The sequence below is a fragment of the Orbicella franksi genome, chromosome 13 (genome assembly GCF_964199315.1).
Source record: "Orbicella franksi chromosome 13, jaOrbFran1.1, whole genome shotgun sequence".
NCBI classification, from domain to species: Eukaryota; Metazoa; Cnidaria; class Anthozoa; order Scleractinia; family Merulinidae; genus Orbicella; species Orbicella franksi.
This window is the reverse complement of record NC_138157.1, coordinates 11,987,625-12,002,329: the sequence shown is the minus strand read 5'-3', so window position 1 is coordinate 12,002,329 and position 14,705 is coordinate 11,987,625. Positions and strand designations below refer to the sequence as shown.

Here is a 14,705-nt window from a genome sequence, read left to right as displayed (position 1 = left end):
CGAGGTCAAGATTCTCACATACAGACCGACTAAGCTCGGTTAATAAGATGTTTATTATGTGGCAAACAAGAACAATTTAATTCGGTTAATGTAACTGGTTTGTGCTAGCTGAAATTTTGCTTGCGAACGGCGATGAACTGAACTTAATTCTGCCAAAGTTTGCTCGTCCTGTTTACTTTTTTTCCTCATCAGGCTTGGCACTTCCATAATATGAATATTTTCTGGAACTAATATTTTGGAAGAAAATAGTCAATATTTTTGTATTTAGTTTGCAACTTTTTCAATCGGTCGAGATACCGGTGTGGAAGGGAAAATCTAGACCGCGGTCAATATCGATTTCAGCCAATCAAATTCGTGAATTCGGTAGTTCCCAGTCCTTGTGAGGCACAGCCATGTAATTGACTGTGGTAAAACACGACGGGCATTTGAGAACAAGAGGGAAATGTAATACAAGGTTTAGGTTTCTTCATTTGCTTTATGATATAACCGTGGCTGACTTTCGTGTCGTGTTCTGTTTTAGAATAATTGGACTGTACGTGGGTTTCGTTTGGTTGGTCGGTAAGTTTGTCCGTCTGTTCTTCACTTCCATATCTTACCGTATCATGTTCGACGAGATGCCAAACGTCGACAAAGTACTCAAACTGTGTCTCGACATCTTCATGGTGCGAGAGAGCAAAGAGCTAGAGCTGGAAGAAGATCTATTTGCAAAGCTGATGTTCCTGTATCGCTCTCCTCAGACGCTGATTAAATGGACCAAGTATAAGCGACATTAGTTATAAAATGAGAGGGTTTTTTTGCTATTGGTATTTTAAGTTAACTTGACAATGAAACCCGGTAAACGCGAGGACGCTAGATATAGCGTTTTTCAATTGTGGGCGGGATTACTTCAGTGAGGCACAAAGAATCTGCCTGCGTTGTAAGAGTTGTGTTTTGTCAAATGGTTCCGTTCTGATTAACCTATCTTTGACTTGCGATTCCTCCTGGTAGTTTCACGCCGTAGGAACACAGCATTCTTAACTCGGGTTTCATTGTAAAAAGTATCTGTCCTGTATAATTGGGAGCTTCAGCAATGACGACGCCGCGGACGACTTCTTGTAAAAAATGGATTTGTAGTTTACCTTGGAATTTTCTAATGGTGTAGATCTGTTCAGAACACCATTCGGTCTAAAAACGTGCTCAAACTAAATGTAATGCCAGCGATCAATTCCTAAAGGAAATACGAAAAATTAGCCATCGTGGCTCACGTTCTCCTAAATAAGCAGAATTCGGTCATTTTTTGTTGTTGTTGTTGTTGTTGTTGTTTTCAAAGGACGACTATGAAATGTACAAAGCTTTATAACGCACGTGCTTAGCTATTGTTTCGCTCATTAAACCTTTTGTTAGGTGTTGTTCTAGTTGTCGTTGCCGTCGTGGTTTGCTTAAAGCTCCTTGTTCCATATCCGGCGGCCTTAAGAAACAAGGCCGAGAGAAAACTGGTAAAGTATTGACTGACGTCGTCGTGCAACTTACTCTTGTACAGGATGCTCGGGTGGACATTTTTACCAAACCGGTTTGAATTTATAGTGAGTTGTTTAGTGAAGGATCACTTCACCAAATGTAAAAGGCTGTACTAAAAAGATTGAAGGAATATTAGAACCAGAATGCAAAGATATTTCCTTTCCTTAAGTCAGCCCGATTACTATGTTAGTACAATCGTAAAAACTAACTTGAGTAAGTGTAAAAACCTGAAAAAAGAATTACTAGAATTAATAGATTATTTTCCACAAGGGAAATATTTTGAAAAAATAGTTATAATACAACCAAAACAATGGATATCGCTTTTAATTGGAAGCGTTCGTGTTGGAATCTGTTTGCTCTTACGCGAAATGTAAGTTTGTAGCCAATGGCGCTATTTAAGTTTCACTTTCATGGGGTATAAATGTTTGAAATAGTTTATTATTGAGAGGTATTTATTGTAATTTAGAGATTAATGCTTTCATTTCACCGAAATAGCGCCATTCATACAGATTTTGAACGAACTTTGTCATTCAGTAAGTTTCTTTTTGTCCAAAAAAATCCATTTGCCGCAGCCAGGATGAATCATAGTTAAAACTTTAAAGAAACGCTCTGTGGTAACAAGATTTAAAAATACGAGCTTTCCACTTTCCTAACTTCAGTCTTGACGGGTAATACGCCAAGAATGCGGTGAATAAGAATCTAAAGTACAGTTGTGATAAAAAGAATACAACAGAATATAGTTTTGGAAATAATTTTCAGGAATTTTGCCACAAATGCTGTATTTCCCTGGGAATGGGCAAGAATTATGTCCACATTCTGTTTGGCCATTGTTTGACTGATCCGATAATCGACTCCGTTTTTAATAATAGTATTTTCTTACTAGCGTAGGACGTCATCACCCTTTTATCAGGTCACAGGTCGCAGAGTCGAACGCTCGTATTTTTAAACACTGTTAGCCGAAAGCTTTTCCCTTAAGTTTGTTCTTATTTTTTTCTCGAGGATCGTATTCTCGCCTTTGTAATCGATGCTTCGTCAACTTGAAATATTTTGGATATACAGATTCAAAATAAGAACAGTTTTTGTATCAGCAGATATATTTTGTCCTCTAGTTTTAAAAGTAATTTTTTGAAATACGTGGCAGGCCGTTTGAATCTAGCTACAGTTGTTAAGTTTAAATCGTTTGAAAACTTTTTGAATAGCGTGCCTGGTAGTCGCATAAAATCCAGCTATTTTTGTACTCTATAAAAGACGTAGCATTTTCCAGGATAGCTGGTACATGGTCTTTGTGATGGAGGGAAATTACAAAGAGTATTGTTAATAAAACTTGCGCTGATTGATATTATTGGTTATTATGAAGTTGAAGTGGGTGGAGACGCGGAGGCCTCATGGTTAGTGCGCTCGCCTCCGTATCGAGCGGTCCTGGTTCGAGTCCTGGCCGGAGACACTGCGTTGTGTTCTTGGGCAAGACACTTTACTCTCAAAGTGCCTCTCTCCACCCAGGTGTATAAATGGGTGCTGGTGAATTTAATGCTGTGGGTGACACTGCGGTGGACTAGTATCCCATCCAGGGGGAAGTAGAAATATTCTTGGTCGCTTCATGCTACAGAAACCAGGATAAGCTCCGGCCTGATGGGCCACTCAGCTCGCATGATGACTTTACCGCTGAGGACATATTACGTTTAATGCTGCTGGAACGGGCAGCGGACCGCTTGAACGGGAGGCACTCCACAACGTCTAAGGATCCTTGGCCCTGTTTACAAGCAGGTAGCGTAGCCCTAGTGCAAGGCTTACTCTAGCAAGAGGGTCAAAGATAGCCCGCATTTACCTTATTGTTTTTCAGGTAGGGTTACCCTACTACCCCGGACAAACTCTGGCTGGTCCCACTTTAGTTAATCTGGGAAGTAACACATGCAACCTATAATTTTAATATCATTTCCGCAGAAGTCATTTCAATTTCTAAGCTCAATTAAAATCCCAGACGGTAATGCTTCTTTGGTTTGGGATACAATTGACGGCAAAACTACGCACAGTTCTACAATCGAATATTCTAGTGACAATAAAGACAAACATAAATGCTAAAATTTCGTCGCATAAAGCTGTTATTCGAATTTCTTTCTATCCAAAAATAAAACTGATTGTGAATTAATACAATCTTTCTTAAGCCACAACTCGTTCGTTTTGCCAGTATTTTTGTCATATTTTGTTTCTTGGACCCCGAATAAAGTTGTCGCTGGTAGGGTGGTTGTCCCTAGCAGAGCGTTCACAAGATACCCTGGCGCTAGGGTAACCCTTGTGTTAAGCTAGCGTTATCCTAGCGCTAGGGCTACCCTACCTGCCTTGTAAACACTTCCATGAAAAAGAGAAGCTAGGGTAACTCTCTTGCTAGGGTAAGCCTAATATTATGGTTACTCTACCTCCTTGAAAACAGGGCCTTATTAGAACGAAGGAAATAAACTACGTCGCAAATGACCAAAATATACATCGTCACAACAAAGCCATTTCAGGTGGCTCACCTTTGATGGACTAATACTAATATTTTTTTTCAGTCGATGCTGAAATAATGACATCAAGCAGATGCCCAAACATTGGTAAACAAGCTGTAGTGATCATATTCCGACATTGCAAGTTACCATGGCAACGCTATAACCTGTTGAAAACACCTTTAATTTTATTTTTAGGTGCTCAAAAACCAAAACGAGATAACTGATGTCAAGATTCCGCTTTTTACAATTTTTAAAGCATTTGTATGGTACGGTGGTACCACCTTTAAAGTTCGAAATTTAATGTGACTCAATCTGAATCCCTCACCTAGTTTTGTTTGGCAAAGAGTTGTGTTGCTGATTCACTGTCCTTTAGCATCCAGAAATTGGGCAAAATCCACGGACCTGAAAAAAAACATTGTCTTCCTGCTTACAAAAAAATCTTACTAGTTCATGAAAAATTAAGCGGAACTTCTCAACAGTTAAATCAGTTAGTATTTTCAGGAATCTTTCACACGGCGTGTAATTGTTTCTCGCTAGGTTGAGAGAAAAATTACTCCATGGAGAAAATATCCCAGTTCATAAATAATATTTCACGTTCTTCCGACGAAGACAACGCTGTTTGCAACGAATCATGACAAGTCTCAAACTACACACACTGAAGCAAAATTAGTGCTCCGTTGTCTTAATTAAGCCTCTGTAAATCATCTTCATAAACCGTTTCAAAAATATATTTTACTGATTTATTGACCGAAGGGACTATAGTCCAAATAAATTATGTTTTTCTTTTCTCTGCGTCTAGAACTAAGAGACTTTCTTAATAGAAAATATTTTTGAGAGGGGCAGTTTTGGCGACGCATTTTAAAGATTAATTCGCTTCTTTTCGGGTCGTAAAATTAGCTACGAAAATAGTGCTTTCTCTTTTATATGGAGAAAATTAAGCAAAATTTCATAACTTGCACGGCAGGTGGGAACCCTTAAGTTTCAAAGTATAAATAAATGACATTTCTATACGCTTGATACGTAAAATGAATTTTCCTTGCAATTTGTGAATTGACTTTTAAATCGTTTTAAAAGACGAGAAAGCTGTCTGATCGCACAAAAAGTAAGCGAGATGGCGCGTTATAAAGGATCTGACTCAATTCAGATCATTACAGCGTCTACAACCACATCTTTATACAGGGAATTGATAGCTCTGAGCGGTTTGTTTCACAAAACCCACAAACTGAAATGTGATTGGGCTCAATGCGAAATGTATTAACACAATATATCAATACGATCCAATCGTCTGCTATTGCAATTGTCTCTTTGTGTTCCAGAGTGCTATTTATCGCTTATTAGCGCTGTTTTCCCGCTAATTAGCCAAAGAAAGTTCGTGGAAACAAATAGTGTTTTCTTTTTTCGAAAAGATACAGTCGTGATAAGAGGATATTGTAGAGGCGAGCGAGTGTGAGCTTGGGCGACACGGCTCGTGAATTTGACGCCGTAATCAAACATGACTTCGTGTCGGGGGTTCTTGATTTGCGTCTTTTGGTTCTTCATAAACGCTTTGTTTTCTCAGGCTTCGGCTGTTGAAGTGAACATGGAAGGAACAGGCTACATTACATATGATCTTCGTTCCAATAGTATTGCCACGAAAACAAACCACATTACGTTTTCGTTCAAAACTTTCCGTCCCTCGGGCTTGATGGTTCACAGCAGCGGATCTCAGGGAGATTTCATCACGATAGAATTGATCCATGGACGACTAAGGTAAGGCTGAGATCATTCTAAATTACTCTTAGAAACCCAGAAAGAGTCCATTATTTGATGGGGTAGCGAAAAACAAATATTCAATTCTCTAAGAGATATTTCACCGAAGTAATAAGCGATTTTCTTTCTACAACTACAAATAGATTCGGAGAGTAAACATTTAAAAATGTGTTTTCTGTGTTACTTCTCTTTCATTCTGGGGGTAAGTGAAAGCTGATTTTAAAAGTAGTTTCTAGTTTCAAGTTTAGCTTGTTGTCAACTTCCAACGCAAAGTTTGTCAAAAGTTTCTGGCGTTTGCGAATGTAAACAAAGAAAGGGTCTATATTGACAGATCACGGATTAAATGCAATGAATGGAGGTGAAAATTGGATGAATAAAGAAGTGAGATGTTTTGAAATTGAACAAAGACAGTTGATCTATACCTCAGCTTCGCTTACAGGTATTAAAGAATTCTGGATAGCACATTGTTATCTGCACGAGTATAATGCAGTATCACTCACTTAATGACTGAGGCACGCGAATTGATTCTTATAGCACGGCTGACAATTAGTCAAAAGCAAGCATACGCTTTCGCACCTACAACGCCTGAGCCAAGAATTCAACTTAACAAATGATCGCAAATAACCGCGCTTTCCTTCCCTAAAAGCTTTATCCACAGCTGTCTAGCCGCCTTTGTTAGGTATCGATGCTGGGCAGAGACCTATTGTTGAATTAAACATGGGTGAATACAAAACAAACCCGAAAATTGTCTAGTTTCTCTTCCCTAAAATTTTATTTTCATTCGATAACAATGTTTAGCTGTTGTAAGAACTTTACGGTTACATAGTGCGTTTACTCAAGAAAAAATGTTTTTCTTCTAAAGAAGTACTTCCTCCAAGTGACAAATGAATAACATTTTAAACTAAGTCTCTGTTGCAATTTGGAAGTTTTAGCTCGAAAAAAAACGCCCTCGTTTTTAAGCTTTTGTTTCTTAACCAATGGGAGAGTTTTAAGGTGGAGTTTTCTTTCAATGTAAATAGCGTCTCTTTATTGTCAAATTCCTCCCCAAGAGAATAGTTTACAAAATCCAAATTTTTCTTTATGTTTGTATATCAAGGAAAACAATGCACAGTTCTTTGTAACGTTTTCCTTCTACACCTGTCGCGGGACAGAAGGAATTGAGAAAGCTATGAAAACCTCGTGAGATAAATGTTATCTTTCGGAACTAGTTCTTCTCCTTAGATTATGTCTAGAGTGAAACTAAAACGCATGAATAATTATTACCACAGAGTATCTTACACATGGCTCATTATTATTAACAGAAGCTTCTGTTATTGATAATATCAATCAACAAATTTTCAGAGAAACTGAGCTTTGACTGTTTGAGATTTTTTTTGCATGCAAAGATACATAAAACGTCATTGTGAATGCCACTGTATTTCATATTGCTACAAGTGACTCGGAGCCAATTCGTTTTGGTTATGGGATATATTTCAAGACCGTGCGATTATTCAGTTTTATGGACTTATAGTCAAGTTGTTGTAACTTTCTAGATAGTTATCTGGCTCAGTCTCGCAGCGTACTTTTATTCAGTGTTAAGTGGCATATATTTTATTCAAGATACTAATAAAAAAAATTCTATAACCCTTAACGGATCAATAACAAGTCTCGTCACTGTAGCAATAGATTGTTAAGCAGACGGGTAACAAGAATGCAGAAAATAATCAGTTGGTATTACATACCGTAATGCACCGACACAGATCTCAGATCTCATTGAAAGAAATTTTCAACAATTGCTTATTTGACCTTGAAATAAGCTTGCGTGCGTAATTATCTTAAATAAATCTCAGTCGTGCAAACTTGATAAGTAGTCCCCTCTGTAACATTGGTCGGCAATAACTTCAATGTAAGACTGGTCAATATTTTAGTTCATGGTCAACACAGAACTTATCAACTTGATGGTATAATAAGCGGTATGTGCCTGTTGTATTTATTTTGTGTCCACTTATTTAGTCTGGAACAAGAGGTTAATTACTTCGCCAGTAGTACGTGCTCGTCTATACAAGTTATTTATTGTTGGGGAAAAAGAAATGCTTGAAAACAAAACTCTACTTGAAGTTTACCTCCCCTCGGCTGTTCACGCAATATTTCTAGTTGTTTTAGTCAGTATATGTTATGTACGCACAGAATGAGAGAAGATTTAGTCGTAATTTAAAGCGCTGCTATGCTAGTTCAAGTCTACTTTTCACGTTTTTTCAGAGACACAAGTCTAAATACCGTTAGGACAAACGAAACATGGGTTACTGCGGAATTTTGAGGACGTCTGGTTTGTGCCTTAGCGGTTTAGCGGCAATTTGTCCCTTATAAAAACACGATTTAACTGTAATTTACAAACTTAAAGTAATTATCACCTGGCTTGTAAACAACCGCTTACACAGTGTATTCCGCTTACGCATAATTATTACTGAGGACTGTTATTTTATTTTCTCCAATAACATTTAAAAAATCTTGTCGAGGCTTAATAAGAAATGAAGAAATTTGCCAGCAGTTCAAACTGACACGAGATTGACAAGAGAATTATTTCTCTCGTTACAAACCAACAACATCCTGTTGATGTTTTTCAATGTCACCTGCGATCGTAACCGAAGTGCAGTGTCCACAGTTCCTGGAGCTGTTTTGAAATGTAAATTAATTTAAAATTTGCATGCCCATAATTAACTGCTATCAAAGTATGTAAGCGATATTTTGTAATAGCGGTCTCTCTTACCTCTGCTTCGTGGAAAAGGCCAAAAAAGGAACTGACTTCTGTTTTTTTTGTTTGTTTGTTTTTTGTTCTTTTATTTTTAAGAGACTTTAGTGCAAAACTTTGTTGGCTGGACTTTTGTATTCAACTCACTTGTATCCGTGAGCTGAAAAGTCTTTTCATTAACATCTAAGCTCACGCAGATGGCTAATCAGAAATCTCTGGCATTAAAAACAGTGAATTCTGGAGTTTTGAAACCCATGTTAAGTTAAGTTAATCCTAAGCTAGCATTTATTGTTTTGTCGCTGCCCGGAGCGTCAATGTGGCGGCATATTTACAATTTCTTTCTCCGAAAAAAAGTTTTTTTGTAATTTTTTAGGTTTACCATCAATCTTGGCAGTTCCAAAACCATTTCTGGGAAACACACAGTGCTCCTCGGAAGCAACTTGTCAGACAACAAATGGCATGAGGTGAAAGTGGATCGAAATCAGCACACGCTGGTAGTCACTGTCGATAAACTCAGGAGTCAATCCACCACACCGGGCTCTTTCGTCCGACTTAACCTTGATAGATTCGTCTACGTTGGAGGTCTGGATCCGAGCTTGTCTGGCGGTGTTCCGTCTACACGGAATTTTTATGGCTGCTTGAAAAATCTGTACTTCGACTTCATCGACATCTTCTATGGTGCTAAGATGGACGATAATGATTATGACACTCACGGTTTTGTTCGTTTTTACTGTCCAGATACTAGCTATGTTCCTGTCAATTTTCCAGAGCCCGATACTCATTTGAAGCTTAGCAAGCATTCCCCTAAAAATTTCTCCGTGGAGCTCAGTTTTCGCACCTACGACGGCAATGGTATTTTGGTTTACAAACAGAGCGCGCGCGCTCGCCTGTATCTTTCTCTGGTATCTGGAAAACTTGAGCTTGAAGTTCGGGTGGAACCCGATAAACCAATTAAAATCAGCGTCGGTGAAGCCTTAAACGATGGCATGTGGCATGACGTCATAGCTGGAGTAACTCGCAAGGACATCTGGTTGCAGCTAGATAGAAAGCCAGAACTACGTCATGAAAACCCGTGGTTGGCAGATATCGGCGATTTTCGAAGTCGTGTTTACATTGGCTACGGAACACAGAAGACAGGATTTGTTGGCTGTATGCACCGAATAAAGCTTAACGGGAATTTGGTGAGGCTGACAAGTTTGAGCGGCTCTCGGATAAGCGGAGCGGTCATAAACCGATGTGAAATTACCAACAAGTGTTTCCCTAATCCCTGTCGGAACGGCGGCCGCTGCCTCCAGACATGGCAGGCTTTTCGATGTGACTGCGGAGGAACGTTTTACCATGGGGACCGGTGCAGCATCCCTCTTTACCGATCCACATGCCAGGAGTACAAGGCACTGGGAATGGTTCAGGACGCGTATTGCAAAGTGGACCCTGATGGAACCGGGCCTCTGGGGACCTTTGATGTGCTGTGCAACATGACGGCCTCCGATGCTGCCAAGACAGTTATTAATCACGACAAAGAAGGCAAGCATCAGGTTACTTTGGGCGCCACGGATCTTGGGAGTCATTACTTCCAACGTATTTCGTACGTGAGTAACTTGGCCAGTATCCGAGCACTGATTCAGCGCAGCGCAAACTGTCGCCAATTCATCAGGTACGACTGTTATAATTCCAAACTATTGAATTCTCCCATTGGTCCTGAGCATGTGCAGTGGTTGTCGAGCACCGCTGTCCCACAGAACTACTGGGGAGGCGCCCCAGCTGGAAGTAACAAGTGCGCATGTGGAGTAAAAAAGACCTGTGTGGATCCCTCAAAGTACTGTAATTGTGATGCAGATAGCGACGACAAGTGGAGGGAGGATTCGGGTGAGTTAAAATGCTTTTCTAGAAGTTATCCTCCTTCTGTTTTTAAAAGCAGTAGTTCTAGACTGTCACGTCACGCTTTCCCATTAAGTGTTGTGTGACTTCTGTATGACGTTGTGCTTATTACAAAGGCAGGCATCATCTAGACCTTTGGTTATCGATTTAAACTTTTATACTTGGCTCTCTTGTATCTGTAAATTATAAGTCTTTGTAGCGTAGAAGGAAAAGGAGAGGAAAACCACTTTTTTTCCTCTTTGGAGCACTGTAAATAGTTTTTTAAGACCAGCACCCCCTGAAATTCCAAAAACTAATCCCTCCCTCACTTCCGTCCCGCCTTTTTTCATGTCCCCCTTCCACCTTTCTTAGTACCGCCTACCGTACACTGGTTACTCTAAACTTCGATCTTCCACAGATAATGAGTTAGGTGAATTTCACATAATCATTCATCCTTCAGCTTATGATTCACAACAGTTTGATGTGCCGTTGTTGATTCATATTTCACTGTTATCCCTCCTTGACAGGTTATTTAACAGACAAATCTTCTTTACCAGTAAACATGCTGCAGTTTTCCTCGGATGCCAAAGATTCATTCTTCACTCTCGGCCCATTAGAATGCTTCGGTTCCTCGGGCCAGTCCTCCGGACAAGTAAGCAATGCGAATTTTATCTCGTCCGCTTGCAGACTGGTCAACCCACCCCCCACAGTGGATGTAAAGACAACATCAAGTACCCCCCTCACTGCCACGCTGGGTCCACAGGAAACTTCTACAGTACGCAAAAAGTCCACTACCACACCAACCTCAGGTAACAATAGAAATTCTCTATCTTCCCCAAAACATCATGTTACCATGACGACCACTATTGCAACGAATAAAAACTCAACCCTGGTGACGTCAGTGTTAAGTCACGAGACCAAGAGCGATGGTGTGACAGTACATTCTTCCATTACCACAGGTAATGATGGCGTGACAGTGCACTCAAGCATCACGACTAAAGGCAAGACAGTCACGCTGCCTCCCGTCACGCAAATCGAGCCGAAGACGGCACCCAAGATGTTGGTCATAACTAACGGCAGTGTATCTTACATAACGCGCGTCAAAGGAGGTGTGGTGTACGACGCACGGTTTATCATCTTGATAACATCATCTGTGTTGGCCTTTATACTCCTCGTATGTGTCATAATCTTCGTTTTCCTGAAGCGCTCTGGCCGCACCTATGTGTGCTGTATCTCCTGCAAGAACTGTAGGAGGAAAAAGAGTATCCCGGATATTGAGGTGTATCGTCACTCAGTACGCACGGATTCCCCGGATGTGGTGCAGCTGGATGACCTAAATCACGGCGGAGTAGAGGTTGGGGCCTACAACATGAGCAACGGCCAAACAGTCTACCACTCAGTCCACCGGGATTCGCACGTCAGAAAATACGTGTCCTTTTCAGCCTCCACCTCCAAACTGTGAATGTCAATAGGAAAGCAAGGTAACAGCGATAAAAAGTGTAAAACAGACATTATAACATTGTTATCGCTCTGCGAGAGGGCACGAAGAGCCAAGTCATGTCATGCTCTGAGATTGGCTACACGAGCGGGCAATATGAGGTTATCTTGCCCGCTCAAGATTGCCCGATGTATCACGCAAGAAAATGGTATCTTGCATGTCGTATAATAAATCATTTATTGACCAAACCTGTTCGCTCAACATATATGAGTTATTTACCAAGCGTGAGGTCAAATTGGCTTGATATTGGCCAAATTCTTTCCTGCGTATTTATTGACCGAGAAGTCGTGGTCCAGAAACACGCAGGAAAAAACGAGGGCAATGTTCAGCCATCTTCACCAAACAAACTTGGTCAATAAGGGATTTATTATGTGGCGAACCTGGTTCGGCTTCGGGAACATTTTCCTTGCGGGAACACAGCGCGTAATCCCGGGCGGGCAAGATAGCCGTATTTCACAGCGTAGAATTTCATTCATCTCGCCCGCTCACAGAGCTAGACACTTTTATTATTTCGTTTTACACGTTTTATACACTTCGACAGCATCTTGGTCCATAACCAGTCAAAAAAAATAACCTGTTCGCATAAGCCAACACGTTCTATTCATCTGCTTCAGACGGAACAAACGTTTTGGTCGATCTAAATTCAGTCGGACGAACTCAGTTGAGTCGAGCGTCCAACTTATTATGAACTTAATTCGCTCAGTTTAGTTCGACTCATGTGAAATTCGACGCCTGACTTGGACCTTACAATCTGTCTTGGCCTCCTGCTAAAAACAATCAGATACATACAGGAACGTGTGGGGACCTTACCAAGTGAATTTACTCATAGATTAATTTAGGAGCTCATAAATTTTAGTGTCTTTCAAAGTAACAGATTTATTTGTGACTTTAAACCACTAATGTATACGTGAAACGGTTCTTTTAGTCACATTAGTGCAGTATATTATCGCAGTCATCATTAGTTTACTTTCTTTTTGTTAACTTCATCGTTTTCCTTTGTTTTCATCCTCTAACAATGTTCTGTTTTTCTGCATTTCCTTTCTTACACAGGACACTGATGTGTTTGTTTCTCAGGATGGATTGTAATTGTTGCAGAAGAAATTGTTTAAACTGATGTCAATGTTCATGACGAAAGGCATGTATTCTGATGTCTACGAAGTCTGTGTGTGTTATGGAACTGTTGGTAAATGGGAACCGATCAAATGAAGCAAGGCTTGTAATTGGCGACCAAATAGTCGGAGTGCGCATTTCTATTCGCACGCGTTGCGTGCCAAAGCGTGAAGCACCTTAGTTACCAGACTCCTGTTTGAGTCTTTGAATGCTCATTCTTCGGGTCGATCGGCTTTCCGAATGTTTTAAGTTGTTAATTAAGGAGTTTTAGCAAACCAAAATGCCATTCTTCTGGAGGTTTTTTGTTTTCTATGTTGTGCCCAATTTTTATTCATATAATTCAACTTAAATGGGAAGGAAGTCAGTAAACCATGGCGTTTTAAAACTGCTGTGTCAATCAAAATACTAATCACTGTTTATTTTGCTGGTAAAACTGACTATTTAGACTTCATTGAGAAAAGCAATGATCCGCTAGGCATCTAATGGTTAAAGAACAAGAAAACATTGTTTCTCGCCAGGTTTATCATAAACAAAGTGCTCGCTTTATCTAGCTTTTCTCGGCGAAATCGGTGGGATCACAAACTAACAAAAAGAGGCTGCTGTTCTTTCATTATTTTCCCTTCATTGAGTTTTTGTTTCTATCTCCTATTGAAAGGAGAAACGTTTAAAATGGATAATGGTAATAGCATGGTAAGTGGCATGGAGTCCCATTGGGCTTGCAATCATCCGACAGATATTGCAACGGGAACGTCCCAAGACAAAGATTTAATCCGCAGAACAATGGCTCAGCACGTGCGTTATAAGTCTTCGTGCATTTCTTTGCCGTCCTCTACAAAACAACAACGCGAAATGACCACATTTTGCGTTGTCTGGAGAACGCGAACGACGACGGCTATTTTTTTAAATTTCTATTTCGAATTTAACGCTGTATTCCATATCGAGTTTCTACATAGTTTTGATAATGATAAACAAACTAAATGACTTTAGAGTATCGCGAGATTCGTCGGTAAAATTTAAGTTCATTTTTTAATCGACGTTTTCCTCTGCGTCGCCGTCGTGGTTTCTTAAACTCCCTACTGAGAATTTGGGAGACCATAAAGGGGTAGTCTGGTGGTTAAAGATTCCATTTTGAATTTAATCGAAGCGAAAGGTGACGTCACACTGGCAGTGATGACTCAACCAATGTTTTGCTTAGAGAAGCTCCCTCCATAATGGTTACAGATGAGCATGGTTACTAACCGAATTAAACGACACGAAGAGCTGTTAGCCCATTTTCCCCGCAAATTAATCCTAACCATTTCAAAATTTAAGTAAAAGAAAACAACCAAGATTTAAACTTTTTGAGAAATGAAAAGAAAGAAATGACAGTACTTTCGAGACCCACAATGAAGGACATTCTATTCTAGTTATGCAATATGGACCGTGAGCTTGTAAGTGATGAACATAAATATTGCTTTCTGAGGAATTTTTAGGGCTTCATCAGCGAGCAAGTGAAACACTCATCTATTAATCAATTTGCAGTTGGTGAGGGTAGATTAGTCGCTGTGATCTAGTTTGTGAAGCTGACGTTATGATTAGCCATCAACTTCACAAACATGCTACAGCGGTTAATTCACCCTTATCAACTTCAAGTTCACAAAAAAGCCGTAAATGCTGAGATGCGCTCATTGTCCAAAGACATGGACTTGACGAGCAACATGACCAATTACTGCCCAATAGAGCGGTTTTCACTTGAGTGTCGAAAGTAATTCGCATTTGCCTTGGCTTTGCTTTACTACGCTTT

General features: G+C 40.0%; 2 protein-coding genes across 2 annotated transcripts in view; both read left to right on the top strand.

Moving 5' to 3' along the window:
* Positions 1-3,488, top strand: part of LOC145466628 (piezo-type mechanosensitive ion channel component 1-like) — a 40,704-nt gene extending 37,216 nt beyond the window's left edge. The window contains exon 42 of the mRNA XM_081450333.1: positions 521-3,488. Within this exon, the coding sequence (XP_081306459.1) occupies positions 521-773 (253 nt within the window). The 3' untranslated portion in view covers positions 774-3,488. The remainder of the gene's footprint in view (positions 1-520) is intronic.
* Positions 3,489-5,298: 1,810 nt separating this feature from the next.
* LOC145465954 (contactin-associated protein-like 2) lies at positions 5,299-11,865 on the top strand. Its single transcript, XM_081449725.1, has 3 exons — positions 5,299-5,729; positions 8,831-10,323; positions 10,842-11,865. Exons 1-3 carry the CDS (start codon positions 5,473-5,475, stop codon positions 11,774-11,776), a joined length of 2,685 nt encoding a protein of 894 aa, XP_081305851.1. The 5' UTR covers positions 5,299-5,472; the 3' UTR covers positions 11,777-11,865.
* Positions 11,866-14,705: the final 2,840 nt, after the last annotated feature.

Bases quoted from the DNA above. Each gene is read 5' to 3' on its own strand.
- LOC145465954 (XM_081449725.1), top strand. From the start codon at position 5,473: ATGACTTCGTGTCGGGGGTTCTTGATTTGCGTCTTTTGGTTCTTCATA. The intron at 5,730-8,830 runs GTAAGGCTGAGA...GTAATTTTTTAG, and splicing joins TTGATCCATGGACGACTAAG to GTTTACCATCAATCTTGGCA. The intron at 10,324-10,841 runs GTGAGTTAAAAT...CCTCCTTGACAG, and splicing joins CAAGTGGAGGGAGGATTCGG to GTTATTTAACAGACAAATCT.